This window comes from Manihot esculenta, chromosome 14 (assembly GCF_001659605.2).
Source record: "Manihot esculenta cultivar AM560-2 chromosome 14, M.esculenta_v8, whole genome shotgun sequence".
Taxonomy (NCBI): domain Eukaryota; kingdom Viridiplantae; phylum Streptophyta; class Magnoliopsida; order Malpighiales; family Euphorbiaceae; genus Manihot; species Manihot esculenta.
In genome coordinates this window covers 1,484,222-1,504,259 of record NC_035174.2, presented here as the reverse complement: position 1 = coordinate 1,504,259, position 20,038 = coordinate 1,484,222, and the positions used below count along the sequence as shown (strand labels likewise).

The 20,038-nt window shown below is 32.3% G+C and overlaps 3 protein-coding genes across 7 annotated transcripts; 1 reads left to right on the top strand and 2 right to left on the bottom strand.

The window, feature by feature from the left end:
• The first annotated feature begins 160 nt into the window (after positions 1-160).
• LOC110599665 lies at positions 161-4,156 on the top strand. The gene is made up of 5 exons (XM_021736172.2): positions 161-315; positions 1,037-1,345; positions 1,937-2,138; positions 2,738-2,966; positions 3,177-4,156. The coding sequence occupies exons 1-5, from the start codon at positions 217-219 to the stop codon at positions 3,403-3,405; spliced, it is 1,068 nt and encodes a 355-aa protein (XP_021591864.1). The 5' UTR covers positions 161-216; the 3' UTR covers positions 3,406-4,156.
• A 141-nt stretch (positions 4,157-4,297) lies between these two features.
• On the bottom strand, positions 4,298-8,909 carry LOC110599666 (nuclear transcription factor Y subunit A-1). Of its 5 annotated transcripts, none has more exons than XM_021736174.2 (7): positions 8,759-8,909; positions 7,960-8,020; positions 7,534-7,850; positions 6,898-7,019; positions 6,639-6,710; positions 5,698-5,862; positions 4,298-5,135 (listed from the first exon to the last, which is right to left on the bottom strand). In XM_021736174.2, exons 3-7 carry the CDS (start codon positions 7,802-7,804, stop codon positions 4,701-4,703), a joined length of 1,065 nt encoding a protein of 354 aa, XP_021591866.1. In that variant the 5' UTR covers positions 7,805-7,850; positions 7,960-8,020; positions 8,759-8,909; the 3' UTR covers positions 4,298-4,700. The 5 variants fall into 5 exon arrangements, with proteins under 5 accessions (XP_021591866.1, XP_021591869.1, XP_021591865.1 ...); XM_021736177.2 differs by having other exon boundaries at positions 6,898-7,013; positions 7,979-8,020; XM_021736173.2 differs by having other exon boundaries at positions 7,979-8,020; positions 8,759-8,908.
• A 9,644-nt stretch (positions 8,910-18,553) lies between these two features.
• Positions 18,554-19,976, bottom strand: LOC110631063 (cyclin-dependent protein kinase inhibitor SMR9). The gene has a single exon (XM_021778773.2). It carries the CDS (start codon positions 19,295-19,297, stop codon positions 18,908-18,910), a length of 390 nt encoding a protein of 129 aa, XP_021634465.1. The 5' UTR covers positions 19,298-19,976; the 3' UTR covers positions 18,554-18,907.
• Positions 19,977-20,038: the final 62 nt, after the last annotated feature.

The following is a 20,038-nucleotide window of genomic DNA, read 5'->3' as shown; positions in this document are numbered from 1 at the left end:
TAGTAATCAATAGTTAAATTTTATTATTATATAGGAATAAAATTTTAGTTTAATTAGATTTAACTTTTAACAATTTTGGAGGGGTTTAAGAAGATTTTATATAATATATAATATATTAAACGTACAAAATGTCGTAATTTTTTTTTTTAATAAAATCTATTGAAAAAAAGGCAGAAATATCATAGCAAAGGGAGAGTGAGTGAGCGAGACGAAGAGATGAAGAAACCAGGAGGGGCAGAAAAGAAAAGGGTGCGAAGATCATCAGGAGCTGTACACAACGGCGCCCGAGATCCTAATTCCGTTACCCTTCCTAGGGTTTGTTCTCTCCTCCCGTGATCTATGGTTCTCTTACGCATTTATGTCCTATATACATTACATATCAAGCCCTTTATAGTCGTACAATTTCTCATTTGCTTGTTAAAGGAGTAAAGGTAAATGTCACATTTTTTCCCCATTCGGGTTGTTGAGATTGTCGATAAGGCTACCGTAGATTCGCACAGTTGAACTGTTCGTTTCGTTTGTGGTCTGTTTGGTTTCTGAGAAAAAGTTAATGTAGAAACATGAAGCTTGCGAGCAAGTTGTTTTCTCGTTATTGTAAGACTGGGAAACTTCGCGCTTACTAAGCTCTTATTTGTGTGGGTTAGCTTCTTATCGGAAAATGGCCTGTCGTGAAGCAAATGAATGCACAAGTTTTGCCTAATGAGGGAATTTGTGCTTGGTTTATTTTTATGCGCTTACGATCCAGTCTACTCAGGGTTTTTGGATTTTGCTAGGAAGTTTGATTATTTACTTTTGCTTCTATGAAATTCTTGTTATAAGATCTTGTTGGTTTCTTTTTGCTTTAATACACATAGCTTTTGCGATTCAATTAGCAGCCAAGGTCAGGTTTTTCATCGTCTTATTTTAAAAAGTTGGGTCCACATAACTAGTAGCAGCATCTTGCTTTTTTATTTCCTTTGGATTTTGTGTTAATAGCTGTCAAGGTCATTCATGACTCAATAGTTTCTTTTTGTTTTTTACATTTTTTTTTTATCAGAAACAATCCGCAAAGAAGGATGTGTTTCAGTTGTTTGCTGAGAAGGTGAGAGACCACAAAGATTTGGTTTCTCGTTGGGCTGTTTTGCAGGAGACACGTGTTGAATATTTTAGAGGGAAGGATTTTGTAAGTTTCCTGAAAAATCATCCAGAGCTCAAAGATATATTGGAATCAAATAAAAGTTTAGAGGTTGAAGAGATTGCTAATACTTTGTTAAGAAAGCATCTTCTAGTGCGATGTGATCGTGTGGTGAAAACAGCTCGTCCAGGGAAGAAAAAGGTCTGGCCAGCTCATTTAGAGATTTTCCCTGTAAGTTGTTTCTTTTGGGCTTTAAGGCATGTTAAAACAAGTTGGTTGAAGTCAGTTATACTGCTTGAATTACTGATTTTATTAGGAGATTTCCTTTTTGTATGACAATGGTTTAATTTTTATTGATGCTATTGATCTTTTTAAGACCAAGTCCCTGCATGCAAAAAAAAGGGTTTTAAAAGTAGAATTTTCTTTCTAAGTTAAATAGTCAGCATTTTTGCTGAGTTTGCTTGATTAATGATGTTCCCTGCATTACTATAATGGCTATTTTTAGTTCTTGTATTGTTTTTCTTCTATCCATATAGTGTATCCTTTCATTGAGTTACAAAAATTACATTCTATTGCAGAGTGCTCAAATTTCCCATCTACTGTCATTTTTTTTGTAATAAGAAAACTGTTAAGTTTAGGGATAACGAGATAACAAGCCTATGAGTGAATTGACTGTATATACTTTATTCAGATTGCTAACCTTCAAATCCCTATCTTTACTGTTGTGCACTTGAGTTTTTCCCTTTTAACATAGTAAAATTAAGGCATGCTATTAAATGGCTTATGTTGGCTAAGATATTGTTCTTCTGCTGTCTTTTGCAGGATCAAGTATTCTCAGAAAATGATGCCTTTTTTGCATGGACATTTGTGAAACGGCAACCACTGTGGCAGACACTTCTCTCATTTTTTTGGCCAGTGTTGACTTTAGCAATTTGCCTGTTTCCTGTATACCCCCATCGGTGCAAGCTTCTGATTCTCTACTCATGTGCAGGGGTCCTTTTACTTATTCTCTCCCTGCTTTTATGTAAGTACCACATTGCACTTTGCTCCTTTTTCTTCTTATTTATTTCTCTCTGTCTGTCTCCCATATATATATATATTATACTAATAATTATTTTTTTTTCCTATCGTGTTTGCCCGTTTCTAATTATTTGTTCTGGTTACTGATATCCAGATTCTGCTGTTAGTGGAAGAAGACATAATTTTGATACTAGTTTGATGGTGCATGTACTTATCTAGATCGTTAGTTTTTTTTTTTTTTTTTTTCTTTCTGATTCCTTTTTCTTTGGACACAATTCTCTTACGTGTGTAGAATTTATCTGCTGTACAGATATAATAGGCTAATTGCATTTATCCTACATGTTATTGAGATATATGATTTTATGCGTAAACATAGATAGTAAATGTTCTTGTCTGTCCCACATATTGATCAGAGGGTGTGCTTGATACTGGAATGTCATATTTGTATTTATTTAGCTTGTTTGAATATTAAGTTGTTCCTTGCCCAGTAATCTACGAATATACTCTATTTGCCTTTGAGCTTTTTTCTACACTTTACGGGAAAGAGCGAGTTATCCCACCTTCCTAATACTGTGTTTGTCAACGGTTCTGCTTGGTTTGCAGTAAGAGCCACAATATTTGGTGTTCTATATATCATTCTTGGAAAGCGTGTTTGGTTCTTCCCCAACATCCTTGCTGAAGAGGCCACATTAGGAGAACTATTCCGTTTCTGTCCTAAAAAAGATGAGGAGGAACGACCCAAGTGGACGGCAAGGCTTTTCTATGCAGTAGTAGCTGTGATGGTCATATTACTGTTGAGACATCATGCCCCTGATGAGGCAGCTAGAGCAAGGTCAGTCCCGTTTTGCACTTATGATAGATCCAAGAGTCTTTTTCCTTTGCATGAGGCAAAGTCTGCATCTATCACCTTCAGGGACAAAAAAAAAAGATACTAAGAGGATTCTATTTCAGACACACAATAATGCGCAAAGCATAGCAGCCTTGTTAAATAGTATGCTATTCAGTATTTATGATATGAAGCACTCTACCTATGTCGTTGCAGGTATCAAAAACGAATGTCCAACATCATCGATGATGTTCTTGAGTGGTCTCCAGGGCTTGCGCTGTCTGGGATGATGGAGAAACAGCAAACTGTGGTTAACGCCACAGAGCCCAACAACAGTTTTGCGGATGGGAGCAAGACAAATTCAGAGCATTTGAATCCATCCTGGGATGAGGTACTCGGAAACATAGAGGACATGCATCAACCGCAGCATCAAGATCATATATAAAAAAGATAGGGGGAAAAAGATCGGACAATGCAATACTGAGCAGAAGATAGATGCACTGATAAAAGAGATGGGGTTGAGGTGTAAAAGATCAACCAGATGTACTTACTGCTAGATTAAACCCTACCCATGAGTACCATACATGATCCTCAACACCTCACAACAAGTGCTAGACATAAAGTTTGATCTGTAACCAGTAAAGATGTCCCTACATATGAATGAGACAGTTCCTAAGTGAAACAGTGGTCTCATTTACCACTTAGATGGTGGTTCATCTTCTCTTGTGAGCCTATCTCATTTCAAGATTGAGGACAGCAAATAATTGAACTGCGTTCCACTTGCCTTGAAAGCAAGAGTCCCTTTTTTTTTAAGTCGAAGAAAAGAATAGTCCTCACTTGGCTCGATTGTTGCCATTTGCTAAGAATACTTGATAGTGGTTGTTTTTTTCAGAATTGCTAAAGCCGGACTTCTGCAACATGACATATCCTAATAAAGAAGTGTGCACTAGGTCCGATAAGAACAACTATCCACAAGGGCTAATTTTTTAATGTCTATGTTAAGCCTATTAGTTAATTTTAATTTTAATTGACATAATGCAGAATGTATTACTTCATCATTTAGAATGTATTACTTCATCATTTATAAGTTATCACCACAAGAGTGGGTTCCATGAAGACAATGGGAGATTCAGAGTCAAGGGTCTAGTAATATCTGTCAACATCTAGGACCATTCATATCGAACATGACAACCGGCTAAACCCTAAATTGCAGTCACCAAGTGGCAGCACAGCCGACTTCAAAATGTATTAGGATTACGTCTACACTTACGCCAAGGAATGATCTGCAAGATGAGCAAGGCAAAGATATAGCAAATAAAACACCATCAATGGAGAGAGGCAGTAAAATGTCCACCGTCCAATTGCACGCAAATAAACCCATGTCAGTCGGACAAACACAGTTCCTATGCTAAACTTAAAAGAGCTGTTTCCCCATTTAGAAGCTCTCCACACAGACTATTTCTACTCGCATTTATTCCACATGTTACTATACACATGAAAAGTGAAAATGGGAAAAAGATGGTAGAGGATTGGCCGACTTAAAAGAAGCCAACACCTGTTCATCCCATCCCTCGTCTCGCTCTCGTCATTAGAGTCGTAAACATGAAACCAAGCCAAGAATGAATTGCCGCCTGGCAACATTTTGCCAGGGATGTGGTCACCAAAAATTAAGAGGATTCAGCTGTCTCTGCTAGGGTGAATCCAATCCTCCATCTTGGTGTCCACTTAGCATACTGGAGTTCACTGGATAGAAAGCGGCCTCTGTGAGGCCTGATTTGAGGAAATGCTCCCCCGTTGTTGGCCTGAACAGTCTCCCTCCTCCCCCTTTTCCCCTGCAAGTGAGTGATGTGTCAAGGTTTGTAAGCCATTGTGTTTGAGGTAGAAGGTGCCTCCATGTACATGGTTTTTAGCTTCAGAAGTTACGAGAACTTGTGATGCTATTGTCCCTTGTTCACCATGGGGGAAAATCCACCTGTCAGCAGAATCTGAAGGCAATGGCTCAGAAATTGATGAACTGCCAGAGCCAGACTGAGATGAAAGGACTGGACCAGGATCATTGCTCGTTCCTTCTGTGGTATTGTTGGAAGCATCTGCATGAATTTTCTTCGCAAAACGTCCTCCAGTACCCCTAGCCCTTCTCATAGCATGCTGGTGGCGAGACTCATGAAGATATGGCTGGAAAAAAAAAAAAGAAAAAAGAAATAAGACATCACATGCTTGACTACTACATATGGAACAACAGTAAATATACAAAGGTGATAAATTACTGTTGCATATGTAAAATGTTGCACCAGCACTTTTCTTTTTCAATTGAATCAAATCATGAAATTTTGACATGCCCGTAAGTGGAAAAAACACCAAAAGCAATTGCACCAATCATAGATTCAAGGTTATTCAAAGGGGAAAGTGCAAAAGATCTCATTCAACTATAGAACTGCAAATTCACTTTCTGAACTTCATCTCACAAACTCAAATTATTATAGGAAAATCATTTGTCATTGAACTACATTTAAATTGATATTGGAAAAAATAATCCATGATTATCTAGTTAACTAAAATGATGAACCTACAACTTCAATAAGGGTGATGAAACTGCCACACAAGAAACTGATAATAGGAAATCACTTGATTATGTGCACAACAAAATACTAAATACTTGTTAGCATACTTTCAAATAGCAAAAGCCAATAAGGGCCAAGCGGCAATGCAATACCCCAAACCCAAATGTAAAATCTACCTTTCTAGCTTTTATCAGCTTCTTCTCAAGCTCCGCTTTTGCCCGTGCCTGTCTTCTCCTCAGAATCCCTTGGTATTGTTTGGCATTTACATAAACAGGTTCCTGGGCCACCTCTTGGGGTAAAGGCATTCTTGCATGATGCAGTCCTATGAGATGAGGATAACTCTAACATTGAAAAGATTCATTGTTAGGACTACACAAATATGCATATGAAAAACTTTGATAAACAAAAATGATGAGGAGAAATTATGCATATGACAAACTTTGAGGGAGAAATATGATGAGAAGAAAATCAAGACCAACAAGAATCTTGCTAGAATAGGAATCATCCTCTAGCTGATCAGGCAACCAAAAAAGGAAAAAAAAAAAAAAAGAGTAGAGTCTGCAAGTAACTAGCATGGCAGAAGTGTGGCAAAGGGTCATCTCTGAATTTGACTTCAACATTCATGAAGTAATAAGCACGTAAAATTTATATTATGTAGGACGTCCAGTATCCAAGAGCCAGAACATCTTTTCTTTCTATTCCACCACCAACCAAGCAAACATAACTCATAACTTCCCAGAAGAAAGCAGTGTTCTATTTTAGTGTATAGGTAAAAAATTCACATCAAACTTAGGCCCAAGAGCTCCCAAGCCCTTTGATGCCAATAAAAGTCTACATCGTTGCCATTCTATCTAGAAACACGAGTATGGGAAAAGATTCTATCTTGAAACACGAGTATGGGAAAAAGAAACTTGACTTCATTCTTGCGTTCTTGCAAATGAATTGAATATCTTTGCATTGTTTAATTTTTACCCCTTTCTAAACAATAGAAAGAAATAGACAACATAATGTTTTGGTTGCCATCGAGTAACAAAAAGAAAAAAAAAAGATTTTAGATCCAGAAGATATCAGTAAAAGGGCAGTAAGGAAACATGTGTTCAGAATTATTCTTACATACCATAGGTTGATGCCCATAAGCTGCCATCATTCCACTGTAATATGGATCCTGGTATGGATTTGATGCACATGCCTGCAAAAAGAGTTTCAAGAACACTAGGAATCCCTTCAGTTTGGCATGCAATAATTTATCCCTTAATCCCTAAAATTCGAGAATCTTGATTTTACAAGGTTACTTTCAGCTGAATGCTCTAGAGTCAAGAAATTTACTACTTGATGGTACAATTGGGAAAGCAGGCTTGGGGAACGAAAGCACTTACAATAGAGTGACCAACAAGTTCAAGCTGTGGAGGTTGTGTCAGGCACTCATCATGCATTGTAGTCATACTTGAAGCAAGATGGTGAAGACTTTTGTTTCCTTGTCCACAATTTGCAACTGAAACTAAATATAGAAAACTATTCAGCAATTTAGCTATCAAACAAGAAAGTTCCCTCTCTAGTTGCAAAGGATACATAGAGTACAAGTTTATGAGCTGCAACTGTGGCCTATGTTGCATGATATTCCTTATGGAAAACTAATTCAGGTTTAAGTTGACTTTGCTATGATAATGATTACAGAATAAGGAAACCCAACACAGGTCCCACAGATAAAACAAGTAAAAAAATATAAAATTTGTGGATGTGCCATTATCACGAGCATGGAGCAACGTTAAAAGGTTTACAGAGTAGTATGACTAACAGTATCGTAAACAGAAGCCATTGCTATATCAACAGAAAGGCTTCCGCAGACAGTACAATTTTAAAATCTGCTAATATACAGAAAATAGAAGTTAATTCTCAAGTTACAACACAGAGATTGAGTTAATGCAAAATTTCAGAACCATTACACTGTAACTCATGCAGTTGATGGATTATCGAATATCATCCTTCTATGAGCTTTGTATACATAAAAGTACCTGATTGTGAAGATGCGGTGGCCTGTGATTCTTTGCTAGCATCATCATCATCCTCATTCACTCCTCCATTTGACAGTGACTGATCATCATTTGACAGTGAACCATTTGGGCCATCAGGTGAAGACAAATTGGATGTGTTCCCCGCTGGCACAGCTGAAGACACGGTATTAAAACCAATACTGCGCCACCAAGGCTCAGAATGAACAGCACATGGTTGAATGACACGTGGGTCTGGCTCCAATGGATTGGCACTTTGAGATTTTGACTGCATGTCTTTTAATTCCTTCAGATGGATATTAATTCCTTCTTTTTTTCTCCTGTCCTCCAAAGAAATTAATGCAAAGTTGCAAGAGTTATGAATAGAAAAGGAATGAGAGATATACCATATATGATGACCTAGCAAAGATTATTATTTATATTACACACAAGGAGTTATGGTAAACACCTTCCTTCAGAATAATAGAGTTTTCTGCTTCACTGCAGTTTGCTGATCACAACAGTGGAAAAAATCCAAAGTTAAGGATTAGAAATTCACTCCTTTGAACATGAAAAGCAGAGAAATTATTGAACAAAGAAGCACCCTGTGATAATGCAACTCTATCCTCCAAAATAATAGCATCACTATAGGCAGCTATAGGGCCTAGCAACTCCACACAAATAAGAATGCAAGTTTAATCTTTCAGTTCATGGATCCCTAGTCAAGCAGGTATACCAATTAACCAAGAAAACGTTTGATATTTCAGAACTAGTAGGAATAACCATATATGCAAAAATGGAAGGAAAAAAAAGAGAGGAAAGCATTGATCCTAAAGCACTAATAGGCCCTTATTCAAATATTCAGTATCAAAAGATTTTTTTTTTTTTAAACTATCACTCAATTGTATCGCTTAATTACTACAACCATTACCTCAAATTCAAATTCCATTCCGTCAATTCCAAATTCTTCAAACACGGACTCGATATACCCCAAAGTTATCGGGGATAAACAAACACATGAAAAGCAAAATTGTATATTACTTCAGATTCGACTTACGATTATACAATCTCCGACCACACCACAATCATAAAGCTAAAATTCCATAAAGAGCAGATAATTTCTAAAGAATCCCAATTCAGAAAGTCGTAGAAATTGAAAACTTAAATTAACAAATACAATAATTCAAACAGGCATAATAAAAATAAGAATCTAAATAACCAATGAGAAAAGTTTGATTTCAACACTTACTGGTTGAGAAGAGTGGATGGAAACAAAACCCTAGATTTTCGGGGCCCTTTGGCGTTTGAGAGAAGGAGAAGACCAAGAGAGTCAATCCAGTTCCACTGCGATTCTCCGGCGTTTGTTTTGGAGCAACATCCTAACAGTACTAGAACAGTTCCCCTTTTTAAACTCCCTTAGTTGGGATTTGATATGATCACCCACCCTCCTTCCACGTAGGTTGTTTCCTGGGACACGTGGATGGTCTCCAACCGGTAACGCTCCTCTCCGGTTTTTTCTTGAATTTCGGCCATTGTTTAATTTAAAAAATATATATGTTAATTATCGGAATTCCCTTTTTTCCGAGACCCTACCTGTCGATCTCACTTTCACTTTTTTTATATTTAGAATAATAAGAAAAATTACTTTTTAATAATTAATAAATTTATCTTACTGTTTTCAAAATTCAGTACTTTTAATTTTATTAAAATTCAAAATTTTTTCATAAAATTTTTTTATTAAATCAATAATTTATATCTAATTAAAAATAAAAAATTAAATATAATTTTAAAAATACACTTATCAATTATAAAATAAAAAAACTACTATTTCATCTCAATAATATAAAAAAAATTTTAATTAATTTTTTAATTTTAAAATATACACTGAAATATTTTTTACGTTTCAAAATGTTTGCTAATTAATTTATCTATTAAATATTTTATTATATAATTTTAAAAAATTTATTAGTTAATTTTTTAAATTACAAATATTTATTAATTAATTTTTTAATATTAAAAATATTTTAAATTTTTTATAATATTTAATAATTAAAATTAACGAAATAACTAATATAATATTTTAATAAAACATATTAGGAGTGAATAAGTATTAATCAAACAAAGATCCGCATTATAAAAATAACTTCTATTGATTTTCAATTTTTTTATTTTTAATAATTCAAATTATATTTTTTATTATATTTATTGAATTTAAAATTTAAATTTATTAAAATTTTTATTTATTTGTAGATATTAAATTTAAAATTTTTTTATATTTTGATGGAATTAAATTTTAAAAGTTAAAATATTAAATTTAAAAAATAAAAAAAATAAATTTATTAATTATATTATATTTTAAAGATAAAAAAATACTTTTTCCTTAATTTTTATTATATTTATTAAATTTAAAATTTAAATTTATTAAAATTTTTATTTGTTGGTTAATTTATTGTTATGATGTGATTTATAAATGAGATTTTTGTTAATTCAATTTTTTAAAAGAAAAATTTATAAATTTATAAGAATTAAATTTTAAAAATTAAAATATTAAATTCTAAAAAAGATAGTTTAATTTTTTTTGTCAATATTTTTTATAAATAGACCTTTAATTTTGATAAATTTAAAATTTAAATACTGAAATGTTGTATTTTAAAAGTAAAAGATAAATTATTAATTATACTATATTTAAAAATAAAAAAGTATATTTAAAAAAAAATAGTATATACCGATTAAAATTTTCTCATAAGATTCTTTTACGAGGATGTTATACTGTGAGTTTCTATCTCAATATTTTTCATTAACTTGAAGTATTAGTTGATGTGGTATTTTTTTATTTTTAAATTATATAATATAATTTTGTAATTTCGTGAGTATTAAAAATATTTGGAGAAATATAAAATTTCAGTGCGCTTAATTAGGCGAGGTAACTAAGTGTTCTAAATTATTAATTTTAAATATATTGTGAATATACGAGATAATGAAAGGTAATTAAATTTTTCTCAGTGACTCGATGGTTTCGTATTTTTATTTTTTTTAAAATTTTTTTTTTCTCTCTCTTCATAGAAGATGATTTATATCAATTGACTATTGATAAAAAAAAAAATGTTATTATCTCTATTAAAAACTTTAAAATATTTCAATCATCATTTATAATTTATCTATGGTGGAAATGTTTCTCATATGCAATTCAATCAATTTTCAAAATATACAGATCTATTTGACAGATTTATGGCGGCAATTTTCAGACAGTTATTTATATTTAAGGAATTGGTTCCTAATTATAAGTTAGACATTTTATTTTTTATAGAAATAAAAACTTTTAGTTTTCGTATAAAATTTTTTCATAATTTTTTATATTTTGATGGTTGTTTCTCAGTCAATAAACAAAAATTGAGATGAGACCTTTTGTTAATATGGAGGAGTTAACTTTTCTTTAAATTTTATTTATTCAATTATTTTAAAAGGTAATATTCGATGGAGATTTATTGGTTATTATGGGTTTTCGGAATCGTACCAACGACATCAGTTTTGAAACTTTATTCAAACTTTATTTCATATAAATTTTCTTCCGTGATTTTGTTTGAAATACTTTAATGATTTATATTTAAGAGATGAGAAAGAAAGAGTATTTTTATTAAATTATCTTATGCAATGGTTTAAACAAGTACGTAAGAAGTATTTTTGTCAAATTATTTTATGTAAAAATTTAATTTTAAATAATTATAAATTTTTATTAGACTATAAAAATGATATTTGTAATACTACTCTAACTGCTTATACTTTCGTTATAAAATTTATCGGTATAATTTCTTTGTTTGAAACAATATCTTTGTATGTAATAAAATTTAATTAATACAATCACAAGTTTTATTTTTTTAAAAAAAATTATTCTAAAATTGGAACATAATAGTTTTGCATATAATTTAGTGTGGCATAAAGGACACCGGTAATAGTAGGTTATCCGGTTGCAAATGCGCTTGTAGTGATTTGCGTGATCACCAGGTGTTTTAATTGTATTATACAAAAATAAATAAAAATGTAAAGGATCAATAAAAAGAAAAAATAAATATATATTTCGGGTTTTTATGAGGGGTGGGTAACCTGTTATTGCTGAAACTTTGGCCTTGCGTCAATATTTATCTTATGCTAGAGATTATTTTCTTCAGGCGGGTTGTATTTTTACGGATAACCAATCCTTAGTCTTGGCTATTCGCTCTCCTCTGGATAACTTTTCAGAGTTTGGATTAGTTGTTTCTGATTGCAAAGATGTTATGCGGTCTCAGGGTAACATTCATATTTGTTGGGTACGGCGTTCAGAAAATAAAGCCGCCCATTTATTAGTTAGACAGTCTATTCATCATGGTAGATTCAAGATTTAGATTGACATTTTACAAAATAAATAAAGTATTTCTTGATTAAAAAAAATATATATACTATTAAAAATATAATTCCTGGTCCACGTGACCCCCACTTGACGGGCAAAATACGGGAAGCGCATTGCTCTGTAGTGGGGGCCACAAGGATAACGACAGAAGCGCTGAGACACGTGGCATCCAGGAAAAGTGCTTCACGTTTACTCTTAAAATATTTTAGAAATTTAGGCATATATCCTCCTGAACTGCTTTTAAATTCAAAGAAAATATGGATAAATTATACTTTCTTTTTTAAATTTTAATATGATTAATTGATTAATCATTATATTTTTAAAATTAAATATTTAAATTTTTATAATCAATTTATTTAAATTAAAATTTTTTTATTTATTTTTAATATTAAAAATATAAAAATATTTTTATTATTTTTTTAAATAAATAAATTATACTTAAAATTTTAAATTTTAATATAATTACTGAATCCATCCTATATTTTTTAAATTATATATTTAAATTTTTATATATTTTATCTTTCTTTATTTATTATAATTTAAATATTTTAATTTTTATTAAAAAATATTTAAATTTATATTAATTTTTATTTATAATATTTTATTTAATTAGTTTTTAATAATTTTTATTCATTAAATATTTCAATATTTATAATTTTAAAATTTTAAAAAATACTTATAATTTCAGTAATTTTTAAATGATATTAAATAATTTTTAAATAAATTATAAATTTTATAAAAAATAATTTAGGGAGAAATTGTCCATGGAAGAAAAAATTTGACATTCATTAATTTTAAATTAGTATTTATAATAAATATAAAAATTTAATTTTAAAATAATTAAATATAAAAAATATAAAAATTTAATTTTAAAAATATAAAAATTTATCTATTAATTAGACTAAAATTTAGAGAATAAAGTATAGTTTACACAATATATAAATATTCACATATTAAAAAAATTTAAGTGTTTATAAAATATTTTAAGTATTTAAAATATTTATTCTTATTTTAATGAGTTGATTAACAGAATTATAAATATATATTTTTTATTTAAACGAATTAATTATATAAATATTTAAATATTTAATTTTAAAAGTATAAAGAAAAATAAAAAATTAAAATATAATGTACCTTTAAAATATTCCAAATATGCTTTGATAAGACTTATAAACTCATCAAATTCAAAATAAATTAATAAATAGAACTCTTAAATTTAAAAAATTTCAAATAAATCATTACTTATAATTCCAGTTTTTTTTTTTCCATATTTATATCTCATTCATGTGCAGTTAATATATTTTTTTATAATATTTGTAAATTTACATTATCTATTCACTTTCTAAAAGAATAATTATTATATTTAAATTAGTGACTGCAGCTCTTACAAATATATTAAATACTTATCGTAATTTTAAAAAATATTTATATAATATATTTAATAAAAATATTTTATATTAAAATTTTTGTGCATTATTTTAGTATGAAGAAATTTATAGTATACTTTTTATTTTTATTTATTTTTTAAATATAAATACTTATAATATTTTTTTAAACTTGATAGGTTTATATATCCATCAAATTTATATTTGTTAATTTTTTTTAAATTTTTAAAAATTATTTGACTTACGCTTGATTAAGAGATTTCAGATTCTACTCTATCTCTAATCCCATTTCAGAAAAACAAAATTATTTGATTTATTTTAATTGTTAAAGAATTTAGTTTAAAAGTGTAAAGATTCATATTACTCTTTGATAATTTTTTAAATAATCAAAATATATTTTTTAATATAAAGTTTAGTATAAATTTGAATGAATTAAATATTTATGTTGAAATTTATATATATATATTTAAAATATATAATTAATTAAAGTTGGAATTAATTAGAGTCTCACCCCGAAACGTATATATTTCTGGCAGGTGAGGTGAGGTTAGCCATCCAACGGCCAATGAACAGTGGGCTCAGTTACCGTTGATAGGCCCGGTTATATTGTCACGTCCATAAATTGGGAATGTGCAATATCATAGTGGAAAAGATAATGTTGGGAATGTGCAATATCATAGTGGAAAAGGTAAGGTATTGCCGTGAAGATTAAGTGGAAAGTTATTTTAAAAAGATTGGGCGGGAAGTTACTTGAAAGGGTTTTTGTGTGTGGGATTACCATTTCTACATACATTGATCGGGAGTTGAAATCGCTCTCCTGATGAGCCTAAGACAGAACGAAACCAATCAGTATGACAAGACTTCTCAATAGACTAAATTTGGCAGGCTATAATCTCGTAGGAGCCTGGCCAATTGCCGCATGAGCACAGTGGCTCAAAAGCGCCTGTGACACGTGGTATCAGAGTGAAGTGGGCTTAAACACGACACGCACTACCATCCTGACAATCCTTGAAAAATAGAGGAGTGGGGGAGTTGTCTTTTTTAGTGTGGAGGACCCAGTAAAGTGATACGTGCCTAGTTGAGTTGAACTTTCTTAATGGAGGGGAGCAAGGATTAAAGTTGCATGCACCGAGGTGTTATATCGGACTCACTAAGTGAAGGTGGTGTTCAAAGCAAATTACAGGGTAAAAATATAAGTGAAGATCGCATTCCTCGGGTGCCTCAACGGGTGGGGCAAAGCAAGTGAAGCTTGCGTTCCGACAGGAATGGGACGTCCTCTCGCTCTAGCTTGAGTGAAAGAGTGTCACTTCGGATAAATAATGTTGAGATCAAAACGCTTAATTGTTGGCATGTTTGAGGGCGAGTATGGTTTGAGTGGATGAGAGTTGTCATGTCCATAAATTATGGGATATGCAGCACCACTTTGGAAAAGATGTTGCCGTAAAATTAGGTGGGTTACTCGGAAGGGTTTTTGTGTGTGCGATTACCATTCCGACATACACTAGTCAGGGGCTGGAGCTGTTCCGTTGATACCTTAGTGAAGGGGAGCAAGAATTAAAGTTGTGTGCACCGAGGTGTGATATCGGACTCACTAAGTGAATGTGGTGTTAAGAGCAAATTGCGGAGTAAAAATATGAGTGAGGATTGTGTTCCTCGGGTGCCTCAACGGTGGGGCAAAGCAAGTGAAGCTTGCGTTCCGACGGGAATGGGACGTCCCCTTGCTCGTAGCTTGAGTGAAAGAGTGAGTGAAAGAGCATCACTTCGGATAAACAATGCTGAGATCAAAGCACTTAATTGCTGGCATGCTTGAGGGTGAGTATGGTTTGAGTGGAGGATAGTTGTCCATAAATTGGGATATGTAACACCACTCTGAAAAAGATGTTGCCATAAAAATTAGGTGGGACTTGGAAGTGTTTTTGTACGTGGGATTATCATTTTGTCATACACTAATTTGGGGCTAGAGTTGTTCCGCTGATAAGTTTAAAACAGGACGAAACCAATTAGTGTATTAAGAGTCTTTCTAAGAGCCTGACCAAGTGTCACACACACACAATAGCTCAAAAGCGCGAGTGATAATATCCATGGGTTGAAGCGCTGCAACCTTGAATTCAAATTAAAAATAAATTTGATTAAATTTAAAATTAAAATTCAGAATATAGTAAAATCTAGTATATAGTTTGAACATGTATAAAGGTGAAGAGAATTAAATCAACATAAGAATTTGATTCCACTTAAATTACTTTCATTAATTTTTTTTAAGAGATTGGACAACCTGCAGTTTCACCCTTTAAATTATTAATACCCTAAACTCCCAATTTAGGAATGATTTTGAAAAAGAAATAATTTTTTCTTTTTGTTTTTAAAATCATTCAATGCCTCCGTACATATGAGAATTATAGAAGAGGAAGCTAAAAGAGAATAGCAAAATTGGTGTAGGTGCAAGTACTTTTGACATAAAAAGTGGAAGAAGATCTTCTATGTATACTTTGGAAGAGGTGAGGAGGGGCAACCTCGGATTCTAGAAAAGAAAATAGTGCTAATTAAGCTAATAAAAAAAGTGTGTTTATGTACATACATTTCATTGAAAAAAAAAAAAAAAAACAGTTCAATTTTGATTACGATAGACATGTCAACTTAGTTAAAATTATTAACTCATTACGGGAAAGAATACAATCTCTTTATTTAGGATTGACCTCACTAGATAACACTCTAAAATTATCCATCTTGAAATTGATTGCAGAATGGATTTAATCATATGGATTTAGAAATATCTCTACCCATAAAAGAGAGCCAAAAAAAAAGAAAAGAAAAGAAAAGAAAACTCATGAGAAGTAGCCAAAAGTAGCAGGGTTAAAATTTTCCTTTTAACCTGTGGAGTTAAATTGTGATGATGAGAAAGACATTGTTCTTTGGCTCCTCAATATGAACTTTTCCCCAATAATTAAAATTAAATGATTGATATTAATGCATGGAAAGAAAATGGAGTTAGATGTTTCTTAATTAAATATACTAAGCTAGCTAATTAATAAAATAAATTAGCAGAGAAATGAATGAAAAATTGAGATGCACATGGAGAGAAAAGATGGGTGAAGAAAGAAAAATGATGGAGATGAAAGGGAAACGCGTAGATGATGATATGCCCAACAAAGAAGGGACCAGTGGGAGGAGGGAAAGGGAAAGGGAAAGGGAAAGGGGACCTTATCATTTAAATACACAAAGGGAATACTTGTAATCAATGCATTATCGTCCTTCATATATTCCCTTCTCCAATTATTTATCCCCAAAAGCTCCAACATGTATCAGATATTCAAAGCCGAAGCTTTTGCCATTACCTTCTCTTTTATGTCCTTTACCTTACTCTCATAATTATGTGTATATATCAACCCACTTGATCACCTACCCTTCCCTCCCTCATTCATGTCCATGCCCCATACCCTTGTTTATATATATATATATATATATATGGTAACTAATCTATGGATACGATGATGACACGTGGTGAGTTTGAGACTATGGAATAGCATAGGTAAGATTGGGTCGAGTAAAGAATAGGAGTAATGGCTGCTATAGAAATTAGTTACTTAAAGTTTTGAAGGTGTTTAAAAAATTTAAGGTCAGGAAGTTGCATACGAATTATGAGGTCAAAGAAAATAAGATTAATTTTTTTTTTGTTTAAACAGATGGGAGATTTATATAACAAGTTTCATGCAAGATATATCTGCAAACGAAGATAACTGTACTTGTGACAGATTTTTCAATTGATTTATTATTGGTGGATAATTGACTCATTCAATATTCAGTCGATTATAACTATACTCTCATTTGACATATGTCAAGTTAGGATGTCGAGATACATATATTTAAAGTTTTATAAAGTTTTATGCAACCTTCTGAGAGTAAAAGATGTCAAGTTAGGATGACGAGATACATATATTTAAAGTTTTATAAAGTTTTATGCAATATTCTGAGAGTAAAAGAACCAGGCTTAGAACTCAAGGCACCATAATCCTTGGACTTTCCTGATCCTCCCTCTCAAAACTCTTTTAGCCGGAGGTCTAAGTTCTCTAATCTTCCTAGATATGGCCACTTGAATTTAATCAGATTTAGACATTATACATTGCTATCTCAAATGGCCTATATTTTATATGGTATCTACATATTTATAAAAAACAAAAATCAACGCTCAATTATGAGGGCATGTATATAAATGAGTAGAATATCCATAGTAGCATATGAGAGAAATGATTTCAGATTTGATTATTTGAATGAATGTTGAATTAAATATGTTAAAGAGAAGTTAAGATCTGTGTATGCAATGCATGAGCTCAAAAAGGAAAGACTTTGATGGTATGGTAATATACCAGCAGAGAATAAAAATGATGAAAGGGATAAATAATTGAAGCTTCTTTTCATACATGCATGAATCAGAAGAACAATAAATGCAGATACCCAATTCAATGTTACTATAAATTATCTTGAACAGTACAGAAAAAAGTTGGAAAGGAAAGGAAAAATAATGAGAAATTTTCTTGAGATTCTACACTATTGTCTTGCAATGATCACAATAACCCGCACGGGTCTCCTTTCATTGGATTCTCTTGGGGATGCTGGGCTCACCTGGAGGCAGAGACACACAGACGCTCTCAATCAGACAAGACGAATCCCACCCTAAAACAATATATTAGAAAACAACACTATCCCCTTCAATCACTTCTCTGTTCCCATTGGCTCAAAATATCTAATTTCTGCTACATGTTTTTACTGCTTTCGCTCCAGAAGTTTATTGCCTATAGTCACAATCCCAATGAAAATTCTATAGTTGCAGGCAGTGAGAACTAGAACCCTTGAATTGATCAAAATGCTACTCTTATACTCTAGATTCAAAAAGTAGAATATTTGAAGACCTTTATATATCAACTGTTTGGTGGACCCTTAAATATTGCAACTGTAGCCATTAATTGAGTGAACAAAGGTGAATAATTTAATTTCTTATACATTAAGTGTTCACATTATGATTAATGTGGGTGCTGGGGTAGGGAACCCAAAGCAAAAATTATATATATGAGAAAGGAAAAAAAAGGAAAGGAATTAGCACTTGTGGTAGCTATTTTTATAATGAAATTTGTACAAGCACCTGTTACCAACGGAAAAAAAAAAAAAAAGAAGAGAAGGATTTGCATTTTGTGCATAAACAGTAAATCATGATTTAACCCACTTTTTAAAGTTGACTGAGCAATGAAAGATTGAAAATTGCACACTAAAATCACAATCACAATCACAATCACAATCACAATTACAATTAAAACTTAAATCAAGCCATTACATCTCACTTTTCAAACTCCAAAGTCAGCAAAACATCTAAAAACGAAATAAATATTAAAGGAATAATTAAGCCTAAATTTAGTTGGACAACCCCAGCTAAACTTAGTGATTAGTATACCCTCCAAATTGAAAATAACCCAGCTAAATTGATTAGCAAACCCAAATGAGCAAGCTCAAACTAGCCATTATACTATACCTTAATGATCAAATTGAGAAAACACAAACTATTATATAATTCTGAGAGCGATTTTATGAGGATCACCTCTTAGACTATATTGAAATGATCTTCATATCATATGAACAAATTCTAGACTGAGATATCACGAAGAGCAAAGAAGAAGAAGAGCTCTAAGTCTGGAGGGGCAAAGAAAGCGATTGGTCTCCTTTGCAGTGAGCAATTTGATATCACTCTTTGCTTCTTTGGTGCTGGTGGGCATGTAACGATCTCTGGTATCCGATATCTCTGAGCTTTTGGTGTGGAGCAAGAACTTGTAGAGATATCAACCCCCTCCAAATCTAAGCCATCAATCTTGGAACAAACATTGAAGCTTGTGGTAGTGGTGGTGGAGGAAGAGATATCCTCCACCAATGATGTTTCCTGGATGTTCTTGGACTTCACCAGCCGCTTCTTGTAATGGGTTCTTCTTGGTTTTCTCGTCGTTTTTGCTTTTGTTTCTGTTGTAGCAGATGGAGCCATTTTGTGGGAGAGAGATATATAGGAAAGTGGCAGTATATAGTTGAGTAGAAGTACAATAACAGATTGTACTGAAACTGGCAAGAACAAACTAGAAACTTTACTTAGTATAGGTAAGAAACTGCTAAGACACAAGCCATTGTTACTGGAAAGCCCATGGTAGAGGTGCTTTAAAGCAACCTAAATTGATTGTAAAGTGATAAAAAAACCGAGTGGATGACCAGCTCTTTAGAAACAACCCTTTTCAAGATCACAGTCACAGCAACTTCCGAAAACAAAACCCGCTAAAAATGGCGATCAAATAATGAGATTCGAGAGTCGAGACCCAAATCAGAAATTCTAAATGAACCCTAGATAGAAGAGATCGATCGCCATCCAGCTTAGATGACAAACCAAACACAACAGTTAAAAAAGCTATAAATAATATTCAAACATTTTCAGAAGTCCTGGCAAAACCTAAGAACCCTAAGAAAGAAAGATATACAGATGAAGACTTACCTCATGATGAAGGATCTACACGAGAAAGCTACCAAAGAGGGAAAAATAAGTGAGGCTTCAAAAACCTAGCGATTAGATGGGGAGAAGAGAGATTTGCTTGAAGGGCGTTAAGCTGTTATATGTATGGGTGGTGAACTTTGATCCATGATCCGGTCAGCTGCCCGTCAGCCCGTGGGTTTAGAGTAACGCTTTCAAATTAGTAGTGCAGCAACTGGCTTGCGCAGGGCGGGCAGCGGATTGACCCGC